The sequence below is a fragment of the Notamacropus eugenii genome, chromosome 7 (genome assembly GCF_028372415.1).
Source record: "Notamacropus eugenii isolate mMacEug1 chromosome 7, mMacEug1.pri_v2, whole genome shotgun sequence".
Lineage (NCBI taxonomy): Eukaryota > Metazoa > Chordata > Mammalia > Diprotodontia > Macropodidae > Notamacropus > Notamacropus eugenii.
In genome coordinates, this window is record NC_092878.1 from 165,543,051 (window position 1) to 165,567,294 (window position 24,244).

At 43.4% G+C, this 24,244-nt stretch overlaps 1 protein-coding gene across 2 annotated transcripts in view; it reads left to right on the forward strand.

Moving 5' to 3' along the window:
- Positions 1-24,244, forward strand: part of PRSS12 (serine protease 12) — a 77,636-nt gene that overhangs the window by 44,025 nt on the left and 9,367 nt on the right. Inside the window, exons 6-11 of one of the 2 annotated variants that reach the window (XM_072625375.1) lie at positions 1,730-1,871; positions 4,825-5,021; positions 6,966-7,107; positions 11,618-11,823; positions 14,551-14,629; positions 16,079-16,201. In XM_072625375.1, the coding sequence (XP_072481476.1) occupies positions 1,730-1,871; positions 4,825-5,021; positions 6,966-7,107; positions 11,618-11,823; positions 14,551-14,629; positions 16,079-16,201 (889 nt within the window). The remainder of the gene's footprint in view (positions 1-1,729; positions 1,872-4,824; positions 5,022-6,965; positions 7,108-11,617; positions 11,824-14,550; positions 14,630-16,078; positions 16,202-24,244) is intronic. The other variant, XM_072625377.1, reaches the window with a different exon arrangement.

A 24,244-nucleotide genomic window follows, 5' to 3' on the forward strand; every position in this document is an offset into this window, starting at 1 on the left:
CAACCAACCAACCAGACCTGGGCCTAGGCTCCTGGTGTTTGACAGTCTGGCCTTCCTTGGTTGCCAGTGCCACCTAATGGTTATCCCTGAACTATATTTATGTATATACATGCTGTATCCCACCAGAAGAATCCCCCCCTGCCCCGAGGACCCAGAATTTATTGTGTCTTCATTTACCCCATGACTTTAAGTTGTAGAATACCTAAGATCTAAAATGTAAGTGCACCCAAAGGATGACAGAGAAACACATGGTAGGTTTTGGGGAGCTATGATCCATGGCCAGCCAAGAATTGCTCAGGACAAGAGGCTTAAAGGACATCTTCAGAGAGATGTAAGATTGGAGGAAGAGATGGGTTTATGTGGCAGAGGAATTCAAGAATACCCAATGGACTGCCAGCAGGCTCCACACTAAAGCAACAGAACTGAAGGATCAGTGCCCCACCCCCGCAACATACACACTCAGCCCCCCAGGACAGGGAAGGGCTAACGATGAGAAACCATGGATGGGCTGTGATCTGCATCCCTGGAGGGATTACCAACATTGGTGAGATCCTAGATAAAACCATGTCAAGGTAGCACAGTGTCTTCTGTACACTTAATCAATATTTGTCGAATTGAATGGTGTTTCCCTTAGAAAGCTGCTAGAATTTAAGCCATTCCTTCCAAGTGCCACTATTTGGGCAGGATTTGGGCAGCAAGCCCTGCTGTCAGACTATGGACTTCTTATGTCTCCAGTGTCTGGCTCTGTAGCTTGCTGAAAGGCTGGGCTTTTTTCCTTCGATTGTCAGACTCATTGGGTAGATTCTTATCCTTCTGCTCATTTCACTTTGCATCAGTTCATATGCATTTTCCCACATTTTTCTGAATGGTTCATTGATTATTTTTGCTGCACAGTTATATCCAATTACATTCATATGTTACTTTTTTAAAGCCATATCTCAGCTGATGAGAAACGCATTTTTTTTTCAGTTCTTTACAGAGTGTTGCTAGGAGTATTTTATTTAATATTGGACCTTTGTTTCCTTCTCTGTCCTCCATGGTCTATATACAATAGTGAGACCAAAGGGAATGGACAGTTGAGTTACTCCTGGCCCAGGATTTATTTACTGAACAACCAAAACCTCACTTGTACATCATTTGGGAATCTAAGACACAAACAGATGCCTGAGGCTCCTGAGGAATTTGTTGTGACTGCTTTGAAATCCTTCTTTATAAGACATCGTTCAGTGTTCCCCTTAGAACAGTCATTTCTTATCTTTTTTTCATCTGAAACCCTTTGGAGTGGAAATAGCCCCTGTCTGTGGGTCAGAATGGACAAAGCCAAGACAAAGAAACTGTAGATTTCCCACCAGATATAGTTTATCCTGAGGAGGAAGCACATAATTGTCTTGGGGTCATCTGTGATCTTTGATATTCAGAAGAAAATGAACAAAAAGGAATGAAGGTTTTATCTGTTAGAATGGGGGTAAGGAGGAAAACTGGGGCCAGCTTTCAGAGGGGCCAAAAAGTGAGACAAAAGCCTTTCTCGTGCAGAATGGGCGAGAACAGGCCACAGTGGCAGATCTATATACCCATTTGTGACTGGGGTGGGGGCAAAGCATCGTATTAGTCTTCCATGCTGGGCCAGGGTAGCGTGGCATTAAATGAAATTCCTCTAAACCCTTTTGGTGAAATCAAAAGGCCCCTTTGGCCTCTCTGGGCAAGGATTGATTCTTGTTTCTTTTCACAGATGGGGCCCTGAGACTAACAGGCGGGAAGGGCAGTCATGAGGGACGGTTGGAAGTACATTACCGTGGCCGGTGGGGTACCATCTGTGATGATGGGTGGACAGAGAAGAATACCCAGGTGGCTTGTCGGCAGCTGGGATTTAAGTAAGAGTCCTTACTGTACAGCGAAACTCCGGGTGACCATCATGTATCAGCTGCTGAAACTCCCAGTCCTTCATTATGTCATGTTCACTCTAGGTCATTTCTTTTGTACTATGTGTACCCCCAACCACAGCATTGGGTTTGGAGGAAGAGCATTGGGTTCAAATCCTGAGTCCTCCTGCTCCTTCCTACCTGCGTAATCTTGGGCAGATTAGTTCTGTCCCCAGGCATCATCTTCCTCCTCTATATAAATAAGGATATTGGATTACATGATCTGTAAGGATCCAAGTTCCAGGATCTGGACAAGAAGTAGAGCAGGAGAACAACATATTCATAAGAGGACATTTTCCCCTTTCCCTTGTCCTCTCTTTTACCCCCACTGTTCATAAGAAGATTTACGTAATCGCCGGGAGCTGTGTGCCACATTGAGGCCCCTTCCTGGCTTTTCAAGTAACTTCTGGGGTTGCTGACATGACTGGCAGAATTTATTCTAGAAGAGCATCTCCTGTGGCTGGTTCCTGACCCCTAGACCAGTCCTGACGTCACAGGGCCAGAGCTAGAGAAGAGGGCAGAGTTCACCACTTGGCTATTACATTAACCTTGGTCTCAGAATTGGAGGATGAGGGTCACTTTTGGTTCAGAAGAACAGTCCTCCTTGTGATGGAAGTGACCTTCAGAATTCCCCCTTAGCTGTTGTCTGGAAGTCTGAAAGCCATCAGTCACGCTTCTGTGAAACACTTTGTAGCTCACACATACCAAATTCCTGAATGTTGGCTGTGGGCTGAGTCAAATGCAAACTCTTGAAAGCTTTTTGTCTGTTGTTTTTCTATGTCTCCCTACTTCGTGCTTGAAAGATGAATAAGATAAAGATATTTTTTCAAAAACAATCATTTGAAATATTATTTTAATAATGATACTCAAAGCAGTGGCTGAAGTTGTTTTTCAGTTGTGTTCAGCTCTCCATCACCCCATTTGGGGTTTTCTTGGCAAAGATACTGAAGTGGTTTGCCACTTCCTTCTCCTTTTATAGATGAGGAAACTGAGGTCAACGGGGTGAAGTGACTTGCCCAGGGTCACACAGCTAGTAGGTGTCTGAGGCCAGATTTAGACTCAGGAAGATGTCTTTCTGGATCCTTTAAAATAAAAGAATGAAAAGCTACATAAATCCACTGTCATTCAGGCAGAGAATAAACATTGTCACTAGGTAACATTTCAGTTTTTGAACCCACCTCGCTAGGGACACTCTGAGCAATGGATACAGCTTTCCTTGAGCTTAGGGAGCAGATTTGTGAGCATCAGACCCACATCTTTTTTACTTTCTGCATGAAGCCTTTCCTGAGCCCCTCCACTGCTGGTCCTCTCCTCTCAAATGACCTTTGTCTAGGGCCATCTTGTCTTGCCACTGGACTCCACTGACTTGAGAGGAGAGAATGAGGCTGATGGCTTTGCACAGTTCTGCCTCACTTGAACCCAGTTTACCCACCAGGTAACATCACCCTCACGAGGTCATTGGGCCCCTTTGAGAAAGAATAATGAAGAATGACACTTTGTATCTAATGATTCAGGATTTCTTTTTTTGCATTTATTCTCCTTATATTTAACCTTCATGGACTGGACTTGGTATCAAGGAGACTGAGGTTTGAATCCCACCTCAGACGCCTTCTAGCTGTGTGATCATTGCAAAGTCAACTCACATCTTACTCTGTTTCCTCATCTATAAAATGGGAGTCATAATGCCCTGAGCTGTTATTTCACATGATTGTTGGGGGAATCAGATAGAATAATATCTGGAAATGTCTTGAAAACGATAAAGCACCATGGAAACGGCAGTTATTTTCCTTGTTATAAAGGCCATGGGAGGGTGAGTAGGACTTCTCACTTCCCATTTATCCCACTGTCTGGAACAGGACCATTTGGAAGGCAGGTCAGCCACAGCTGTTCTCACGCCCTTGAGCCACATATCTTTTTGGTTAGCAGAAATTTCGTGAGAGGCAGATGACTTTTTCCAGTCCAAACCAAGAGGTCAAAGGTGCTTTTTCTTTTTAATGTTGAGAGGAATGTATGGGGAGATGAGGATCAACATCATGGATCATATGGAAAAAAAGGTATATAGTGAGACCAGGAAGAGGAAGAGGCTTCGCCATCGCCAGTGGGAATCATCTGGCTCACTCTTGATAATTCAGGGACCAGAGAGAAGCATGGGAGTGAATTATTACAAAACAGAGATTTTTCTCCCAAAAAGATGGGAAGCAATTTTTCACCTTGGTTGAAATGCCTTTTTGTTATTCCCATGAGAAATGACAGTCATCTCAACATAACATTATTCACTTTGTGCCCACGGTGACCGTGTGAGGGAGGGAGGTGGGAAGTAGTTGCTCTGGTCCATATGGGACAGTCCAGAGACATGTGCAGAATGATCTGGAAACACGTCACTGATAATACCATGAATGGCAATAGCTTACATTTGTTAATCCTAAAGGTCTGCAAGGCACTTTGCAGGTTTTCTTCTTATTTTTCTCATTTAACAGTTATCTTTACTGGCTCTTCTCTCATTCAATGACTCATTGCAGAGGAGAAATCTGCCCGCATGATGAATCAATATATACAAACTCATTTGAGCTTTATCTCTTATTCTTTTGTGTGTCTCTGGCAGCTGAAGCAACGAAGGAAGCCAACTGGGATCTAGATATTGTCCAAACTTGGGAAATGAAAAGGGGGATTTTGTATAATCCACCAAGTGCTTTATCTACCCCCCAAATAATCACAAATTGTTAATATGGCACTGTATGGTACTCTTGGGAGTTCCTTCCTCTTAGGTTTCTGTTTCCTGATTGGAAGAGGAAGAGGATGAATATTTAACCCATCTCAGTAACATGAAATTTAATTAATGCTCATTAATGTTTGGGATTCACAAGAGACTGCAGTTATTAAAAACAATCTTACTTCCTTATCCCAGGTATGGCAAACAGGCTTCCAGTCGCCATTTTGAAGAAAGCCTAGGGCCCATCTGGTTGGATGATGTCCACTGTTCAGGAAAGGAAACAGCTTTCCTTCAGTGCTCCAGAGGAAAGTGGGGAGAACATGACTGTAGTCACCGAGAGGACATTCACATTACTTGCCATCCGGACAATGACGTGAACAGATTCTCTCTGGGTAAGTTAGCTCCCTTCCTTCTGACCACGAGAGTTCCCTTTGCCTTGGCCCTGCATGAGTTCTTAACCCACTTTCTTATTTCCAGTGTAATCTCATTACCAACTCCAGTGGCACATGTTAATTGTGTCTGTCCAGCAGAATTGTGGGGCTAAGCCCCATTAAGGAGAATGTCATAGTAAATTGCTTTTTAAAAACTTAGTTTTATCCTTTTCTAAATAATAAGCATTTGTTTTCTCTCCCTCCCCCACAATTAAACAAAAAAAGAAAAAAACCCTTGTAACAAGAATACATAATCAATCAAAATATGTTCCCACATTGTCCCTGTCCAAGAATGTGTCTCATTCTTCATATTAGTCCTTCACCTCTGTCAGGAGGTGGATGGCATCCTTCATCATCCATCTACCACCTCATGTCTGGTGTTTGCATTGGTCAGAGTTCTTAAGTCTTTCAAAATTGCTCATTTTGGGTGTTATTATAGCCCAGATTATATTCCTGGTTCTGTTGACTTCCCTCTGCATCAGTTCATATAAGTCTTCCTAGTTTTCCCTGAAACTGTTCCCTTCATCACTTCTTACAGCACAGTAATGTTCCATCACGTTCAAATACCTTCATTTGTTCAGTCAGCAATTCATTTTTTAAAGACAAATTCCATTGCAGCACCACCACCCCCAGTATCTGTCATTTGCTGGGGTGGGAGAAATCAAGGGACCATCGAGAGTTCATGATGTCATTCCAAGGCACCAACCCTTCCAGTGTTGAGCCACAGTGTCTCTAGTAGCTGCCAGGGGAGCTCAATGCTCCAGTCCACCTGTGAACAAAACTGACTAATTGATTGAAAGGTAGGTTGGAATCAGATTATGGAGGAGCACAAAGATGACAGGGAAGAATTTTTATTTTGTTCTAAAGGTAACAAGGAACAGTAAAGGTTCTGAGTAAGAGACAGGCATATTAGGAGCTGTGACTTGGGAAGGTTGTTTTGGCAGCAGTGTGGAAGGTGGAACATAGAGAAGGGACAGAGCAGAGAGACTCAGAAAACAGCATTAAAATGAGGTCCTAAGGTTAGGTGGAGAGTATTTTCAAAAAATGGAACCAAAAATGTCTTTGCTTTGTCTTCTATAACATAAGGTCCTCATATACTAAAACCAAAAGGCATGAAGCATCCTTGGATACATATTTCAGCCTTTCAGATTTACCAGAATATAGCTTTTCATATACAAGGGGCAGCTAAATAGTGCCATGAGTAGAGTCAGGAAGGCCTGAGTTCAAATCCAGTCTCAGACACGTACTAGCTGTGTGACCTTGGGCCAGTCACTTTACCTTGTTTGTCTCAGTTTCCTCAACTGTAAAATGAGCTAGAGAAGGAAATGGCAAACCACTCCAGTATCTTTGCCAATAGAACCAAAAAACCTAAGAGGTTACAGAGTTAGACATGACTTTAAAAAATGACTAAACAGTTTTTCATCCTCTAAGCTATGAAGCTCTATTCAGTTACAGAACGTCAGAGTGGGAAGGGATCTCAGTGCGCACCTTGTCCCACCGGAATCTGAACAGAAATCCCCTTTATGACTGCCTGGATGAGTCTCCATTAAGGAGAAAGCACCTTCCCCTTTTGTAGACCTTCAACTGTGAAGCATTTTCCTGATGTCACACTCACATATGCCTCTTTGTCAGCATCTCCACCCATGAGTACAAGGGTCCAGAGAGGGGAGAGGATATTTCAAGTTTGGGGAATAGCTACTATAAACTCTCATGCACACAGTCCTCTGCATACAGTAGGGGCTTAATTGACATTTGTTGACTTGACTGTGGGATATGATTACAAAAAAATGTGGCTTGGGTCAGAATATAGCAGTTCAGTTTTTAAAAAAAGAATGCTTGGTATAGTGGAAGCCTCTTCTACTTTGGCACCAGCTTTGACCCTGATACTTCTGGGGCCTTTTTCAGGTCTCCCTATCAGGCTGATGGATGGAGAGAATAAGAAAGAAGGACGAGTGGAGATCTTTGTCAATGGGCAATGGGGAACAATCTGTGATGATGGATGGACCGATAAAGATGCGACTGTGGTTTGTCGGCAGCTCGGCTACAAGTAAGGCATTCTTTTGTTGACATTCAGATGTCCTCGTTTTTCTGTCTGCTACTGAGGTCCACTTTCTCAATAGCTTCCAAAGCAGCTCATTACACTTGTGGGCAGCTCTGATTGTTGTAAGGAAAACTTCCTGTCAAACCAAAATCTGCCTTTATACTTCCATCTGTTGCTCCTAAATCTGGCCTCGAAGGCCAAGTAAAACAAGACTAATCCCTTCTTCACATAATCACCCTTCAAATGATTGAAGACAGCTGTCATATCCAGTCTAAAACTCCCTAGTTCTTTCAACTGATCCTCCTATGGTGTGGTCTCCACTCCTCCACTCCTCTCGCCACTGGTCACTCTCCTCTGGACTTGTTTCTAGCTTGTACATATGCTTCCTACAATATAGTGCCCACCTTTCTGATCTGCCTTGCTTAGGCAAAACAAAAAACAACTGCCCAGAATTGAGGAGATTTATAATTAAATATTCAATGAATGAGTGATTCCAATAGTATAGAAACTGTTTGCAAAAATAGGAAAAAATGGGATTCTACCAAATTCCTTCAATTATACAAGTATAATCTTGGCACCTAAACCAGGGAGGGTCAGAACAGAGAAAGAAAACTATAGATGAATATCCTTAATGGACATCAGTGCAAAACTTTTAAATTAAATGTCACCAAAACAGAAGACAAAGAAATTCTAACAGTTACAGTAACACGTGTTCAATCCAGAGAAAGGCATCACCAAAACACTGTGTGAGTGTTTCACATCTGACCTCAAGGCCTGATGAAAGATAATGTTTTGTCTTGCTGTCAGGTTGAGTGGGGCTTTAGGCTTTCCTTTTGTCTCAATGTTTGATGATTTCTCCCAGATCAAAGGTTTTTTATCTGTAGCTTTACCTTCTGAATTCTTAATTTCATAACCTGACCTGCAGAAATCAAATTGGGCAGAAATCAAATTGTGCCTTATCAAAAAGATATTTTCTTGGACTACTTAAATGGACAATTATGGATAGATCACCAAGAAAAAATGTGTTGGGAGTAAGGGGAGGAAGGGTGGATCTGAAGAGGTTTATTCTGGACATTTTATCCTTTAAAGAAGTTATTTTTTCTTTTAAAAAATATTTCATAAATGTTTACCTGCTGAGCTTTGATTTTTATATATAATCTCAGTTCCAGGGAAAGAGGTTTTTTCAAGTTTGTACTATTTTCTAAACAGTTTTAATGAATATTTCAGTTCTTAAGGACTTGTGGTTTCATTGCGTGGGTATGGCCAGTACTGACTCAGAGTATAGTCTCGTTCTTCTCTGCCTTTGTAAACCATCTTTAAGAGCTGAAGTGTCCAAAAAAAATTCACCCCTTTGCCCTTCTAGTGATGATTCTCCCCATTTTTAGGTAGGCTTCTCCTGAGATGACAGACATAGAACTCATCAGCAGAGCCATCATTTTATTTTTGAGAGGGAACCAGGGGAGGCACAAATAATTTATTTTATGAACATGGGAAGACATAATGCAAAAATGGGGCAGAAGAGGGAAGTTCATTGGATATACAGTGGCCAGGGTCTGGTGCTGCTCCTGAAGGAGCAGAAATTGATCTTGAACTTGGGTTCCTTCTCCTTCATGGCTCAGAGCGAGAGACAGACCTCACAGGAGTTGTTCAGTTAATGTTCTTCTCCAATCTGAAGAAGGACAATGCCTCGAAGACACTTCAGTTGGCATTGTGGCCTACTGATGGTGGTGTCTCTGAAGAAGCCAGGGGGCTTGGAACACCTGGGGTCTGGGCATCTTCCCTCATGTCACCAAGAGGGGGGATTCCCACAGGAATGGCAAACCTGCTTCCTCACTCTCTTCTTTTCTTTCCTGCATCTTTCTCCCGGAATTCTCTGTAAAAACTTTCCCCAGCCATACCACTTTCAACATGTTGTAGGCCAATAGCTGTTGCTGGCATCTCCAAGACAGCTCTAAGCTACACAACAATGAAGGCAAATATGAATATAGCATATAATGGCTTGCAAAGCACTTTACACATATACAAAGTGTCCCAAAAGTCTTAGTGCAGTAAAGTTTGCCACTGCTTATATTTTTTGGAACACTGTATAATGGAGTCCTACATCTCTTCATCTTACCCAAGAGACTTTCCAGTATTAACTCGCTCCAAGTCCAACATAGAGATTCATATCCTCTGGTGTTTCTTAAAAACATATTAAATCATGGATTGGAGCTGGAAGGAATCTTAGTGGTCATTAATTCCAAAATCCTTCTTTTACAAAAAAGGAAACAGAGACCCAGAGAAGTCAAGTGACTTGTCCAGGGTCATACACGTAACAAAGGACAGGTCTGGGGCATGGCCCTGGGGGAGCCACACCACAAAACTTGTCCCTGGCAGGTCAGTAGGAACTGCCTGAACTTTTGCTCAACTACCCCTGGCTCTGGGAACCCAGGACCATCTCCACATGTTGGGGAAGCTTTGGAGGATTAGGATTACACTAACTGAAAAATAAGCTTCTTTCACAATATTAGAAAAAAAGGACTGTAGTGAATATTCCATTATATATTTGGGGTACAGCGGGAAGTCCTTGGACTTGTTTTCAAATCAATTCACTTCTTAATTTATATCCTCCATTTGTAAAATATGGAGGTTGGAATAGATGACCTTCTATGTACTTTCTCGTTCTAAATCAATGGCTATATGGGCAGCTAGGTGGTGTAGTGGATAGAGCACTGGGTCTGGAGTCAGGAAGACTTGTCTTCCTGAGTTCAAATCTGGCCACAGATACTTCCTAGCCGTGGGACCCTGGGCAAGTCACTTAACCCTGCTTGCCTCAGTTTCCTCATCTGTAAAATCATCTGGAGAAGGAAATGGCAAACTACTCCAGTATCTCTGCCAAGAAAACCCCAAATGGGGTCACAAAGAGTCAGATACAACTCAACAACAACGATGCAGTGAGAGCTTAGTTTGACATGAAGTATAGTGTAGATATAGAGCTCTCCCCATCTATAGATGGGCTTCCACATGGAGAGTAAGTAGGAACTCCTACCCACAAATCAAGCTTGTGAGTCTAAAGCAGGGGTGGGGAACCCTCAGCTTCAAGGCCATATGTGGCCCTCTAGGTCCTCAAGTAAGGCCCTCTGACTGAGTCCTAACTTCACAGAACAAATCCACTTACTTAAAGGATTTGTTCTGTAAAACTTGGACTCAGTCAAAAGGCCACACCTGAGGACCTAGAAGGTCGCATGTGGCCTCAAGGCACAGATTCCCTGCCCCTACTCCAGAGGATGGGAGCCCAGGATTGAGTCTCAGATATATTAAAAAGGACACTTCCGTATAGTAGGCATCAAGGTAGTGCGGTAACTAGCATGCTGGGCCTGGAGTCTGGAAGACTGTGTGAACCCTGCACAAATCATGTGACCTGCTTCAGTTTTCTTATCCATAAAATCCATAGCATCTGCCTCCCAGGGATCTAATATTAACAGTAAATGTTTGTAACGTGCTTCCTAGGTGCCAGGCACTCTGCTCAGCACTTCACAAATATCTCATTGGATCCTCATAACAACTCTGAGAGGAAGGTGCTATTATCCCCATTTCACAGAGAAGGAAATTAATCTTTTAGACTTCTTGGAACTTTCCCTTCCTATCCCTGCAGCCCCGCCCCGCCACTTCCAATTTTCAGCTTCCTTTTTGGCCTTTATTAGGTTGTGAACTTCTTAAGGACAGGGACTAGCACGGTGCTGAGTATACAGTGGGTGCCCCGTAGATGTTCACTGCCTCACACTGACAAGTAAAGCAAAGGCTGGGAGGGCACCATGTGAGTCGCCCCCAAAGGATGCACCTTCTCCACTCCTTTCACTCAAGATGGTGAAACGTAACGTGAACATTTACATTTATTCAAGTTTTGACCTCTTTGGCTAAAAAAGTAATGTGCACGAATACAAGAAGAGTATCGTACCAGGGCGGCACCACTATGGCTTGGGACAGAAAGGCTCCTCATCAGGCAGCCTGCTCTGTTCGAGCTAGCTGGGTATGGAAATTGTCATTATTCCCTCTCTTATTTACCTAAAGGTAAGTTTTTCAGTAGAATTTTATTTGGGTCTAACCTGGACTTGTGATTTCGTGTTTTTTTCCATTTTTAATTTATTTTTAAATTTTTAACTTAGTTTTGCGTGTGTGTGATCTCATTTTTGTAGGGAACTCGCGGTGTGGCAAGTTTTTACCTGAATGCAGATCAGCAACTCATTCCTATCTCATAGACCAAGAAAAATTGGGTGATTTGTCCAGGGTCCCATAGCCACTGTGAGAGGCAGGAATCAGGAATCTTCTAGAAAAATAGATTATTTTAACTGGTGTCTGCACTGACTGAAATGAAGAGTGTTCATTGAGAAGATGATAGATAAGTAATGAATTATGAAACGAAAATAACTCACAAATTAGGCCTGATTCTAGATACATGATGGATGTATTAGGAAAGGTTGAGTGTCCTTTCAAGAATCCCGAAAAACCCACCCTGGCAATGCTGCTGTATTTCCAGGGGTCCTGCCAGAGCCAGAACCATGGCTTATTTCGGAGAAGGAAAAGGCCCAATCCATGCGGATAATGTGAAGTGCACTGGGAGTGAGAGGAACCTCGCAGACTGCATCAAACAAGACATCGGGAAGCACAATTGTCGTCATAGCGAGGACGCTGGAGTGATCTGTGACTATTTTGTCAAAAAAGCATCAGGGCACAGTAATAAGGGTGAGAATCCTTCCTGAAATCCTGGCAGATGTTTGGGGGCCTCTGGGTGAGGAAGCCCCCTCTGCCAGTGCAAGGCGTCCCCACTGGCTCCTCTGGTCTGGTCTCTCAGAGGGCCGCCCATGTATGTCACAGAGGTTCTCCCAGTGGGGTCCCCTAGACACCTTTTCTATTTGGGTTTAACTTGCTCTGCACGATTTGCATCCTATGGAAAAACAGGCTTGCATTTTGATCTTTCTAAGAATGACATCTAAAAAGTTCAGAGACATAGTTTCTGAGTAATTAATTATTTTACTAATTATGCTAGCATATAATTAATAAAAGGGATCGGTGAACCTCTCAAATGCCAAAGACCACTCATGGAACACACTCAATACTTATATGCCTTTGGAAGACTGGGTGTTCTTGAGGGTGCCAGTCAGTTCTGATTGATTAGCAAGTAATAAGAGAAAATTAATATCATGAGAACTGGACCCATTGTAATGGGGATGGGAGACATGACTTTGAACTTGTTATTTACTTCCCAATCATCCCTGATCCCAGCCCAAGTTCCACCTGCCTGAGTGGAACACAATTACCTTCGATTAAGTTCTTCATAAGGTTTTCTAGTTGGGTGAGACAGTGCCACTTAGATCAAATAACCTAGGTGGAATCTAGGTGCCTGCTACCTCTCCTCTACCCAGGCATCCTTAGTTTCTTTTGCTGGAAGTTTCAAGGTTCCGATCATGCCTTCCAGGCTCACGGGTCATGGAAAGGGTCCTGGAGGCTGTCGTATTCTCAGATGAGGAACTTGAGGCCAATTGGCCACGTTTTCTTTTTGTACACTGTTTCCTTGGAAATTTTATCTTTCCCTAAGGTTGAGAGCCAAAAAGCGCTTCGTAAGTATATTCTAGGTTCTTGGCACTGTGCTAAGTGCTGGGTATACAGGCCAAAACACAGTCCTAGCCCTCAAGGAGCTCACTTCCTAATGAGGAAGGTAGCTTTCAGACAACCATGTATCGGTAAGATATATGTACACACAGCAAACTGGAGGTAATCTCCAAGGGAAGACAGTAGGCTCAAGTGGGGAGAGGGAGTCTGGGAAAGGCCGCTTCCAGAAGGCAAGATTTGAGCCCAGTCATGAAGCGCCACCATAGATCTGGAACTTTAGAGGTCATATAATCCTTTCTTTTTGAAGTCTGAGGAAACTGAGGCTTAGAGATGTCATTCAGGTAGAAACCAAGGTCATACAGGTAGAAAGGAGCAGAAACTAAGCTATAAGATCATCAGATTATACATTCTGGGTCATAAAAGACCTTGGCTAGCATTTCACCTACCTCTCTCATTTTACAAATGGGGAAACTGAGGCCCAGTGAGGCAAAGAGACTTGCACGAGGTTGCATGGGTAATAACTATCATTTATATGGTGCTTTCCATGTTACCCTATTTCCTAAGTTAGGAAGTGACAGAGTCAGGTTTCAAACCTGACTTCCCTGACTCCACATCCCAGGCTTTTTCTGCTCCCAAACTGTGACCTCCCTCCTAGGCAGAGAGCTGCCAGATCTCTCCATTTATCTAGTCCTAGTTTCCCTCAGGAACTCAAATCCCACATCCCCTCTGCTTGCTGGAGGTTTGCAGCTGCGCCTGGAACCCATCACGTCCAAAACTGAACTCATCGTCTGGCCTGACTTAGAGCCGCCCTTCCCCCAAACCTCCCAGTGCTCCTTGTCACAACCAGCAGCGACATCCACCTGTCCCTTCCCCCTTCCTCCACCCAGCTGATTCTTTCTGAGGTAGATGTTGGCTCTCTTCCTGAGATTCTTGCAGTTAGTGCCCTATTTAGGGCCTTCGCCTTCACCCCCCTAACTGTTTTTCCTGCCTCCATGGTTGCTTCTTAATCCATCCTCCCATCAGCATAACCTCTGAAGTCCCTTCCAGCTCAAGATCAGTGATGCTGCAATCCCACTTAAGTGAATGCCCTTCCCCATGGCTGGAACACAGGCTTTCATCACCTCTGACTCTCAGATTTCTGAAAAAGGCTCAGATTGAGTGTTGAGGCCCCTGAGCCTGTCCCTGGCCCTCCCCACTATTAGGGTCCCTCCCTTGTATTTTACTGCTCTGTGCTCCATATACCACTTTCTCTCTTCCTCCTCCCTACCAAGCAGATTAGAACTCCTTTAGGTCTTGTCGTTCCTGGCCTAGGCCTAGCCCCAGACTTTGTACATAGTAGGCTCTTAATAACTGATGGTGGAATTGAGTTGAATGATCACTTTCTCACTTTCCACTGACCTCCCTGACATCAGGCTGTACCCACTCCAAGCAGTCTGCGTGTTCTGATGATCAAACAATACTTCAGTCATGTTCCTCCCCTGATGAAAGTCTTTTGCTCAGAACCTCTCACCACAAAGCCAGTGTCCTATCTCTAGAAAGAACCTCAGAAGGGGAAATTGTTGTTGGAGAGAGCACATTGGCCAGAGTGGACTCTAGATGCTCTGCTTAGTCTCCTCAGGGTTGGGGAGGAGGAGGAAGAAGGCAAGGGAAGGAAAAGAAGGAGGCTAGGAGACACACAAAGCACCTTGGCTGACTTAGAAAAATGTAGGTGTTTTAGATGAGTGGAGTCGTCTTTTTTTTTCCAAGGGAAGACACAGTCCAGCTGGTGGTTTTAAATGGGTGGGAACATGCATGTCCCTGGCTTGTGGGGGCCTCCAGCAATAATGTGAGAGTTTAATGAATGTCCTGTTTCCTCTCTAGATTCCCTTTCATCTGTTTGTGGTCTGAGGTTACTCCACCGAAGGCAGAAGAGGATCATTGGTGGGAAAAACTCTTTACGGTAAAATGATACTCAACAGTGGAACTGTTCGTAGGTGCCAATTAAAAAAAAAAAAACTCTCGTAGAATTACACATGGCCCTCATCTCTCCAGTTAGATTCTATTTCTACCTTAGCTATTGTGTTTTCTGTTAAACATAAAGAAAGGAGCTATGGCTGCATTGATGGTTAGTGAACTATGTGGCTCTGGGTCTCCTCCCATCAGGGAGTGCCAGGACCCTGGGCTTTCCAGGGCTTGTCCTTTTCAGTGCTAGCTTCTTTGCCTACTGGAAAGGTTTGGGATATGGCTGGGCAATAGATTTTTATCTGTCATCCCAGGATCAATCCAATTAAGTTTGGCAAAACCAGTGTCTACATTGGCCTCAGGTTGCTACTGTGTTTAATCACAAATATTCCTGACAACCATCTGTGCAGTCATAGAATGAAAGATGAAGGAATGGAAGAGATCTCAAAGACCGTCTGGTCCTTTGCAGATGTGGAACTGAGACCCAGGGAGGTGAATGACTTGCCCAAGGTGACACAAGGAGCAAGCATCAGAGGCGAGATTTGAACACAGGTCCTCTGGCTCCAGAGTCAATGTTCTTTTTCCTGCACCGTGCTTTCTGTCTAGGATGGAAAGGGGTCATGATCAGAATCAGCAAAGGGAATATGGACCCCAATGAAATCATGGTTTTCATATTTAAGTGTTGTGGTATAGAGAGGAATGCTGTTTCTCTAGTCCTGAAAGTGCACAGTATGTTTTTCTTACAACAGCTCTATGAGATATTTAGGGCAGGCATCATTATCCCTGAGTCCCAGAGAGGGGGGAAGGATTGGTCAAAGGTCGAGTTAACAAGTGAGTGGCCAAGATTTGTACCTGGGTCTTCTAATTGCAGGCAGGTTCAGGATTCTCTCCACTGTGGCCTTGCCCTGAGTTTCCAAAACCTGTGTGACAGGACCAAGGTGACTTAGCAGAGGATGTCCAAGGTCTGTCACTTTGTGGGCTTGAATAGCGAATAATGCCATGTTCCCTTGCTACGTGACGATGGACAAGCTTCCTCTTTTCTGGAGTCCTTGGTCCACTCCCTGTGAAATGAGGGAGATTTGGACGGGCTCAGCTTCCTCGCAGTGGGAGTGCCCGTCTTCTGTCAGATTGCTTAGTCAAGTTTAGGCGAGGGGATCAAAGTAGAGAGAGAGCACCTTTGTAGGATATTATGAAACTTGAGAGAGGATTAAATGTGTTTTCCAGTGGGCTGGAGGAAGCAGGGAGGTTGGAGTCTGTAAGCAGATCCTAGGGGCTGCCAATGGGTGACATTTTCAGGTTGGCAGCGTCAAGGGGATTAAGTAATGCCCCAACCTCCATGAGCCAACCCCCGAGGCCATTCCAGCCACTTCATTCCTGCCCCCTGCCCCCTTTCTGCATTATTTGGTAAATGACACAAACAGCCACATTTGGCATCTCTGCTCTGTAGGGGTGGCTGGCCCTGGCAGGTGGCCCTGCGGCTGAAGCTGTCCCATGGAGACCACAGACTTCTTTGTGGGGCCACGCTCATCAGCAGCTGCTGGGTGCTCACTGCAGCTCACTGCTTCAAGAGGTGAGTGTCCCCTACTATGTAACTAACAAAACAGGAATAATGCTAGCCATATAGAGTGTGATGAGCACGGAACTGGAAGTGGAAATAATGCCCCAAAGAAGCCAGACTGAAAAACGGTGATGAACGGTTTTGGAAGCATGCCTCCTCCTCTCAGCATAGTGGTGGGGGATAAAGGGCAGAACTGTATCTCTGGGGCCCAAAGTTGTTACTGGATTAGTTGTCTGTGCTTACGTTGCTTCCTGAGAAGGGAGCATATGAGATTATTATCAAGAAGCTATCAACAAAACATCTTTAACGTAGTAACACTGAATAGTCATTTATAGTGTTTTACTGTTTACAAACATCTCACCTGAACTGTGTAATAACCTAGAAGGCAAGTTCTACAAGTGTTCTATATCCATTTTACAGAGGAGGAAACTGAGGTTCCCAGAGGATCTGTGACCTGCGCATGGTCACACAATGTCTAAGAACTAGAGGCAAGTCTGAACCTTTGCCCACCTGCCTCCTGCTCCTGCATTCTATCCACCATGCCAGACTCCCCTTGGCTTTGCTGATATCCTTGTACAGTTTCAGACTTCTTCTTTCTCTGGTCATTTCCCATTCTCCAGGGTGCCAGACAGCGAATCGGGATCTAGTTTGAGGCCTCTGGATCTGTTGTCAGGGTGCTGTGGTGATAGGTGGAGGTCAGCCTCATGAGGAGGTTACTGAGGCTAATGATGCACTTGGTCAGGGCTGGGGTCTGCTGGGAAGTATGAATGAACAGGAGGGAGTGATTGACTGACTGTGTAAGGAACAAGTGCTCAGAGATGTCTCCTCTTCAAACAGGGATTGAAGGCACCTAACGAGAGACCACCTGGTCCCTTGTAAATCTGATAAACTTAAACAGAAAAGGGAGGAGGGACAAAAAATGGCCCACGTGAATGTGCTCATGGATGGTATCTCATGAGTAGCAGGTACACCAACAGAGAACGAATATCCAGAGATAGAAGCAGAAATTCACAGGAGACAAGATCCAAGAAGAGATAGCACAGGATAGGCTATATCTCTAGGAAATATCTCCAGGAAAATAACCCAAGTAAGGGTATCAAGGTTAGGGAGAGACCCAAATCCTAGGAATCTCCCTACAGGGGAGGTCCGATCCCCCTTCAGTAAATTCCCATGGCTCCCGTCACTTCTGGGATCAAATATAAGATTCCCTGTGTACTTTTTAAATGTCTTCCTCACCGTCTTGTCCTCCTTCCTCCTGCCCAATCATCCAGCCTCCTCTCCTCCTGACCCTCCCCACAAGCCGCCATCTCCCAGACCTGAAGTTCTCTCTCTTCAGTTTGGCTTCCCAGCTTTCTCCAAGGTTTAGTGAAAAATCTCACCTTTTCCAAGATGCTTTCCCCAATTCTCTTCCGTTCTAGTGGCTTCCTTCTGAAATTACTCCCAGTCCCACTTCTCCATCTCTAGACTGTGCACAGTGGTTTTTGTGCTGTTTCGCCCATTTGATTGTGAGCTCAGGGAGAGCAGGGAGGTTTTGCTTTCTTTGTATCTGCAGCTCTTTGCAAAGTATTGAGCATACAGTAGGTATTTAATACATGCTTGTTTGTTTGACTTGAGGCAAATCCAAATTTATAGTTCTATCACTGAGACTCAAACTGGGTTTTTAACTATAATGTCTATAGAACAAATATCATATTGAAAAAGAATATGACTGATTTCTAAGAGGGTAAATGGAAACCACAGAGCAGGAAAGTCAGAAGACAGATTCCAACGAGAAATTCCAGGAGAGAAACATGATGGAATCCATTTGGGTGAGGATCAGTGGAGGGAGACAGAGAGGATTTTGCTCTGGGAGTTTGCTAGGAACCACTTGGCTAGGATCAGCCAATAAACAAGGGATTCTGGAGATAGATCATAAACCTGGCACAGAGGGATGATATCTGAGTTATGGAGACCTCAGTTCTCTTGACAGCTGCAAGAGCCAAGCAACAACTCAACTTTTAATTTGCCTTAATAATATAATTCTTCCAAAGTTGGAGGAAGCAACAAGGGGAGCTGCTTGTTTGGACCTGAGAATACAAAATGGACCTGGTGACTAGAGCAGAAAGAATGGGCACCCTAAGTGACCCCCACCCCATTCCTTCGGGATGGAGAAGGAGAGGAAAGCCAGTCAGGTCTGGGATTATGGAAAGCAGATGTCAAAGGGTATGAGGGAAGAAGAGAGGATCCCATGAATGAAAATTTGACAGGAGAATCCCGTCTGAGAAGGATGGGTAACTCAAGAACAAAATGAGATATTTCTAGACAATGGAATCAAAGGCATGAAACTGAGGATCGATGCACTATTCTTGGAAGCGTAGTGTCAGAGATGGTGAAATTCAGGAAGGCTAGGTGCAACAAAAACTTGTTTTAAAGCTATCTTGGAGAAGGATCTCAGATAGTAGGACCACAGCTTGGGCTGGATTACATAATAACAGATGACCAAGAGCATGCAAAAGAATTCAACTTTTGCAAGAGTTCCTTCAGTTTCCTCTGCCAAGGAAAAAGACTGGAAAGATCAGAAAACAATGTGTTTAATAAGTGTTTGAAAACTGACTGCCTTTAGTGTGTTTGTCTCAAAAGCCAGACAAACCACATCCCTATTAGGTCCTTAAGGACCTAATAGATGTTATTTCTGAGCAATCAGTATCAAGAATCTTGAGATTGTGGAGAGCAAGAGAGGACCATGGGACTTAGGAAGGACAAATTTCCCAGTTTCCAGAAAAGGGAAGAGTCTAGAATCTATGACGTAGAGATCAGTGAAGTTCGCTTTTATTTCCAGCAAAATGTTAGATTATTAAATTACGAATAACCAACATTAAAATATTAGTTATTGACCATTAACTTTATGTCACATTATTAAAGGGAATGATTTATGTGCATTTCAAAAGAGAAACAGCACAGGTAGCAGCATTATCACTTCATCTATCTTCATTGTTGTTTTTGGTCAGAGTTTAGGAGAATTTTGTGGATAGACTTTACCTAGGTTTCAGAAAAGCATCTGAAGAAATTTTTCCTGTTATGCCATGGAAAAGGAGACACAGTGAAGTGGGTTCCTAAACAGTTAGATGACCAGCCTCAAGAGCAGCTGGGCTGATGTTTCTAGTGTAGGTCTCCAGTGAAATGTTTAGGGATCTTTCTTTGATGTCATGTTACTGGAGATTTTTCTTGGATGAAGATACATACCATGCTGGTGCAGGGGGCACGAACCTGGGAGAGATGCATGAGAGAGCCAGGATCCAAATGATCTTGGAGCCAGAATAATAGGTCAGTTTCAAAATTATAAGCTTAGTCACTGGTTCATCCTTGCTAATTCGTCAGTTGTTCATTGTTGCTGTACTCCTTTAACACCAATAAAACACTGGCAGTTTCACTGAGATGAGTTATCTCTCCACAAAAACAGATCACTGGGTTCAGAATTGGAAGGGAGCTTAGATCTCCTCTACTCCAATCTGCTCATTCTGTAAGTGAAGAAAAACTAACGTCCCGAAAAGGGGTCTCTTTGCCTGCACATGTAGCAAGGCAGACACTGGTGTGTGCACTGTCACAAGTGGCTTCATGAATTTCTGTGGCCACAGGTTCTGGTTATCTCCAGAGTTAGTGACATTGAATGCCATAGCTGGGGCAGCCTTTTCAGGGCTGGCCGAGCCTTGCTGCCAAGCTGACAGAGCTTTTGGTAACTCGGTGTCACCTTCATGCTTCCACTGGAGGACGACTCTATTGGAGTGTCTGAAGCATATCATTTGTATTAATATATGAGGTATGCATGCACCTTCCTAAAGCCAACCACGTGCAGCTCAGAAAGTCTCTGTCATATTCTGGGTAAGATGATTAAAAGACCAGTTGGAAAGGAGACAAGCAGACAATCATATTCAATAAAGAGTTAATGGGTCCTTAAATGTCATCTAAGACTCTTTTAATAAACTCTGAGGAAAGGAAGATTGTCCCTGAGACATGTCCCACTGGGTTTGAAGCCTGTCTCAGGTTTCATGACTTCCTGTTTTGTAATTTCTAAGGAGGTAGGTCAAGACTTATTATGAATAGAAAATTTGTAATGGTCATAAGACAGACTCCCCATGAAAAGTGAACCCAGCATTGTGTTGTCTTGGGTAGTACAGGCTCTGGGTACACTCCCCCAACCTCTGCTCCCATTTGATGGTCCAGAGTTCTATAGTTTACTCACTGACAACTTCTCCCCTCAAAGTTCTAGGGGAAACATAGAGGAATTGAGGGTGGTTTGCTCAAGATCTCCTCCCTACTGGTGTGTTCTCTATTGATTATCACTTGATATCAATTAACCAGTCAAATGTAATTAGCTGTTAGAAACAGATACTTACTAAGGTGATACAGTGAGAACAATTGGTATAAAACTTCCCTCCAAAATGGGGACATGCTTTCCCACAAGGACATTTGGAGTCCAAGGGAAAGTAGGTGCAAGCTTAGAGAAAACATGTGGCAAAAGTATAATTCATGGTTCTTGGCTGCTGGAAGACCTTTTCTCCCTTTGTGGAGTCTTCTTAAAGTCCCCCTTGGGCATATAGTGTGGCTTTTGTAAAGAAAAAAAAAAGATGCTTTTTAAAAAATTTGCCAACATGGCCAAGACTAGGCCACCAGATTGCTGTCTAATGTAACCAAAACATTTAATTCAACAGATATCCATTTGTGTGACTGGTATTTATGGAAAATAATGCAGAGATGGTATGTGCATTTGATTTTCTTAAACTCCCTAGTTAATTGCACTGAAGACATGCTCACAGTAACACCAGTCATATCCCTAATTTGTCTTTTCACTCGTCACTCTGCTTGAAAGCAAAAAGCAAGTCAGTTATAGGATCGTAGATTTAAAGCTTGAAGGTCCCTAGAAATCTCTGATTTTGTAGACGAGGAAACTGAGACCCAGAGAAGATGAGTAATGTCAGAGGTGAGATTTGAACCGACGTCTTCTGACCCCCAACCAATGCTCCTTACACTGTGCTATGAGAGTTCAATGCACTTTTTTAAAAAAACCGTATTTTTAAAAAATGTTTTTATTCAGAAGGTAAACATATGGTATAGCTTTCTGCTCCTCTTTATGTCCTGGAGTTGTCTTTCCTTGATGTACCTAGTTTGTCTCCAGTTCCCTGCTGGGACACACTGGGACACTACACTATGGTGGATGCTACTGCTGAGATGTGAGGGGCCTCCAGGTTTTCTGATCTGTCAAAGTTCACAATGTTATCCTCCAATTAATAGGGTGAGGGGAGGAAGAAGCAGATACTCTCTACTATGACCCTCTTCTTCCCAATGGATTCCCTCGCTAGAGCTTGGATGGACCCACTCCACCTCTAGACCATTCAGTCATGGTCAGATTCTGAATTGGCTCAGCCCCACAGCTCAGTATGACTCTCCTCAACCAACCCTAAGACGTTTTTCTGTACCATGCCATATGCTTTTGTCAATGCTTCTAAAACATAGTATTTCTCCTTTCATGGATTGTTCCCTGCTAGTTTATATTTTTTATTGATTGACTCAATAGAGGTGACCAGGCTTGGTCCACATCTCCTTTATTCCTCTGATTGATTGATCCAATTGAGAACTCCTGGTCAGTGTGTTCTTGGGGATGGGATTCAGGATTTCCCTGCATCACAGAAATACTGCTTAGATCCAGCCCTCCCCTTGCAATGCCAACAAGCATTTATTATGCACCTACTAGGTGCCTCTCTAAGAAATCTTGTTGATTCATCAGTAATCGCCAGTACTGATACAGCTTTAGGATTCAAGTGGCACAGTAGATAGAGGGTGGCCCTCAGAATCAGGAAGACTCATCTCCCTGAGTTCAAATCTGCACTCAGATACTTACTAGCTGTGTCACCCTGGGCGAGTTACTTTGCTTCTCATCTGTAAAATGAGCTGGAGAAGGGAATGGCAAACCTGTCCAATATCTTTACCAAGAAAACCCCAAGTACGGTCACAAAGAGTTGAATATGACTGAAAAATGACTGAACAACAACAACAAAAAAATTTGCAAAGTGCTTTGAATATGTAATCTCATTTGACTCTCACAACAACAGTGGGAAGTCTACGCTATTTTTTTCCTGATTTTAAAGATGAGGAAACGGAGGCAGATCGAGGTTAAGTGAGTTGCTCAGGGACACACAGCTCTTGAGTGTCTGAGGTCAGATTTGAGCTCAGGCCTGCTTGATTCCCAGTCCAGTGTCCTTTAAGTGTAGGAGAGATGTGGTTCTCAGTGACAGCCAGTGCTGGGAGGTTGTGGAAGGAGCCCTGGATAGAGGGCTCAGATGATCCAGGTTGGATTCCAGGCTCAAACAATTCATTTGCCTGCTCTGGGCCCAGTGATTCCACCTGTAAAGCGTTTGTTATTCCTTTTAGCTCCAGATCCTCTGATTCTGTAGAAGAGGCATTTTAGGGATTGAAGTAGGGCCTCAGTCAGGGCAGCCACTGCATTCCATAGATGAGAAAACTGACATCTTTTCTATTTTGATTTGCTTAACTGATGCTGCGGACCAGGATCAGTCTGTAAATAGAGGTGGCCAGGAATGCCACTAACAGCACTATGGAGAGGAGGGGACTGTGGGGTGCTACCTGCTTATGTTACAAAGTAAGAAACTGAGGGCTGGAGAAGTCACGTGACTGCCCAAGGCAGCATTTGAGCCCAGTTCTTTCTCACTCCAAATCCAGTGTTCTCTCCACTAGCCTAGGTTTGCTTTTCAGTTTCGTGATGGCTTCTGCACTGTTTGTATCAGAGAAACTAGTGTCACCATGACTTAAAAAGGGAGAATAAGAACTTCGATTTTGATTTGCTTTCTTCCTCCCGGATGACTCACTCATTCTTAGATCTGAAAATACCAGCAGTGATGGCCGGGGAGTCATACGCTGCCATCCCCCCTCCCCCAATTTAATGACAACTTCACCAACCTCCGTCATGCACATAATATGCGGAAGTGTTACTATGCATGATGAGTGGGTTTTATTTCATTTTATTCTAAACACAAAGACTGCCTTTACTTCAGACACACACATACACACACACACACACACACACACACACACACACACACACACTGACCAGTTTGCCAATGAACAACATTTTAAAGTGAGACTGTACATAAGACCATACATTTTAAACAATTTAAAAATGTGTATATTAACTGTAACAAACAAATGCCCTGTTTGTTTCTACCCGACTTCTTCACCTTTTTGGGGAGATTTGGCTGCTTAAGCCATTTTAAAATTTATTTTTTATTCTGAACTTAGTGAAAAAAGAGAACCTTTCCAAACCCAGCAGAAACACAGAGAAGATTCTGTAGGAAACCAGCAATCTCCTTTGGCTATGAGGGACTTTTAAGAAAGGAGGCCATGAAAGGCCTGTCGCTCTCCATCAAAGATCTGCCTTCTCTGCAAGGATGAATGGATGAGGAGCAAATCAATAGAGGATTTAATGGATTCTTTCAAAATTCTTATTTATTAATCAATGAGTTGGGAAGTGGGTGAAGAGAGGGAATGAACTTGGAATTGTAAATAAAATAAAATGGAAAAAAAGTTCCTTAATTAGAAAAACAGCAGCCTTGAGGAAGAAGCAGGGGGAATGCGTTGATTCATAACATTATTGACCTAATACTGGACGAACCTTCGGGGACCTAGCACGACCCCTTCATTTTTCAGAAGAGGAAACTGAGGCCTGTGCTCACAGATCAGCAGAACTGTTGACTTGACTATAGAGGTTCTTAGAAAGAAAGGCATGCGTTGCATAATGGAGACTCAAGATTTAATGTGCAACCTTTCCTGTCCTGCTTTGTCTATGGAAATGCTCGTTTTCTGTGGGAGGGAGAGAGGGGGTTTCCTAAGTTCAGAATAAATATAAAATGTAAAATATATTATTTGATGTTTCTTAAATTCAGAATAAATTGTATGTGTATGAATATATGTTTTACATATATATATTATATCTCATATAATTTGCATATATATATATTTATGCATACGCACATTTTAAAAGGGAAACTGAGCCCAGGAAGGTGA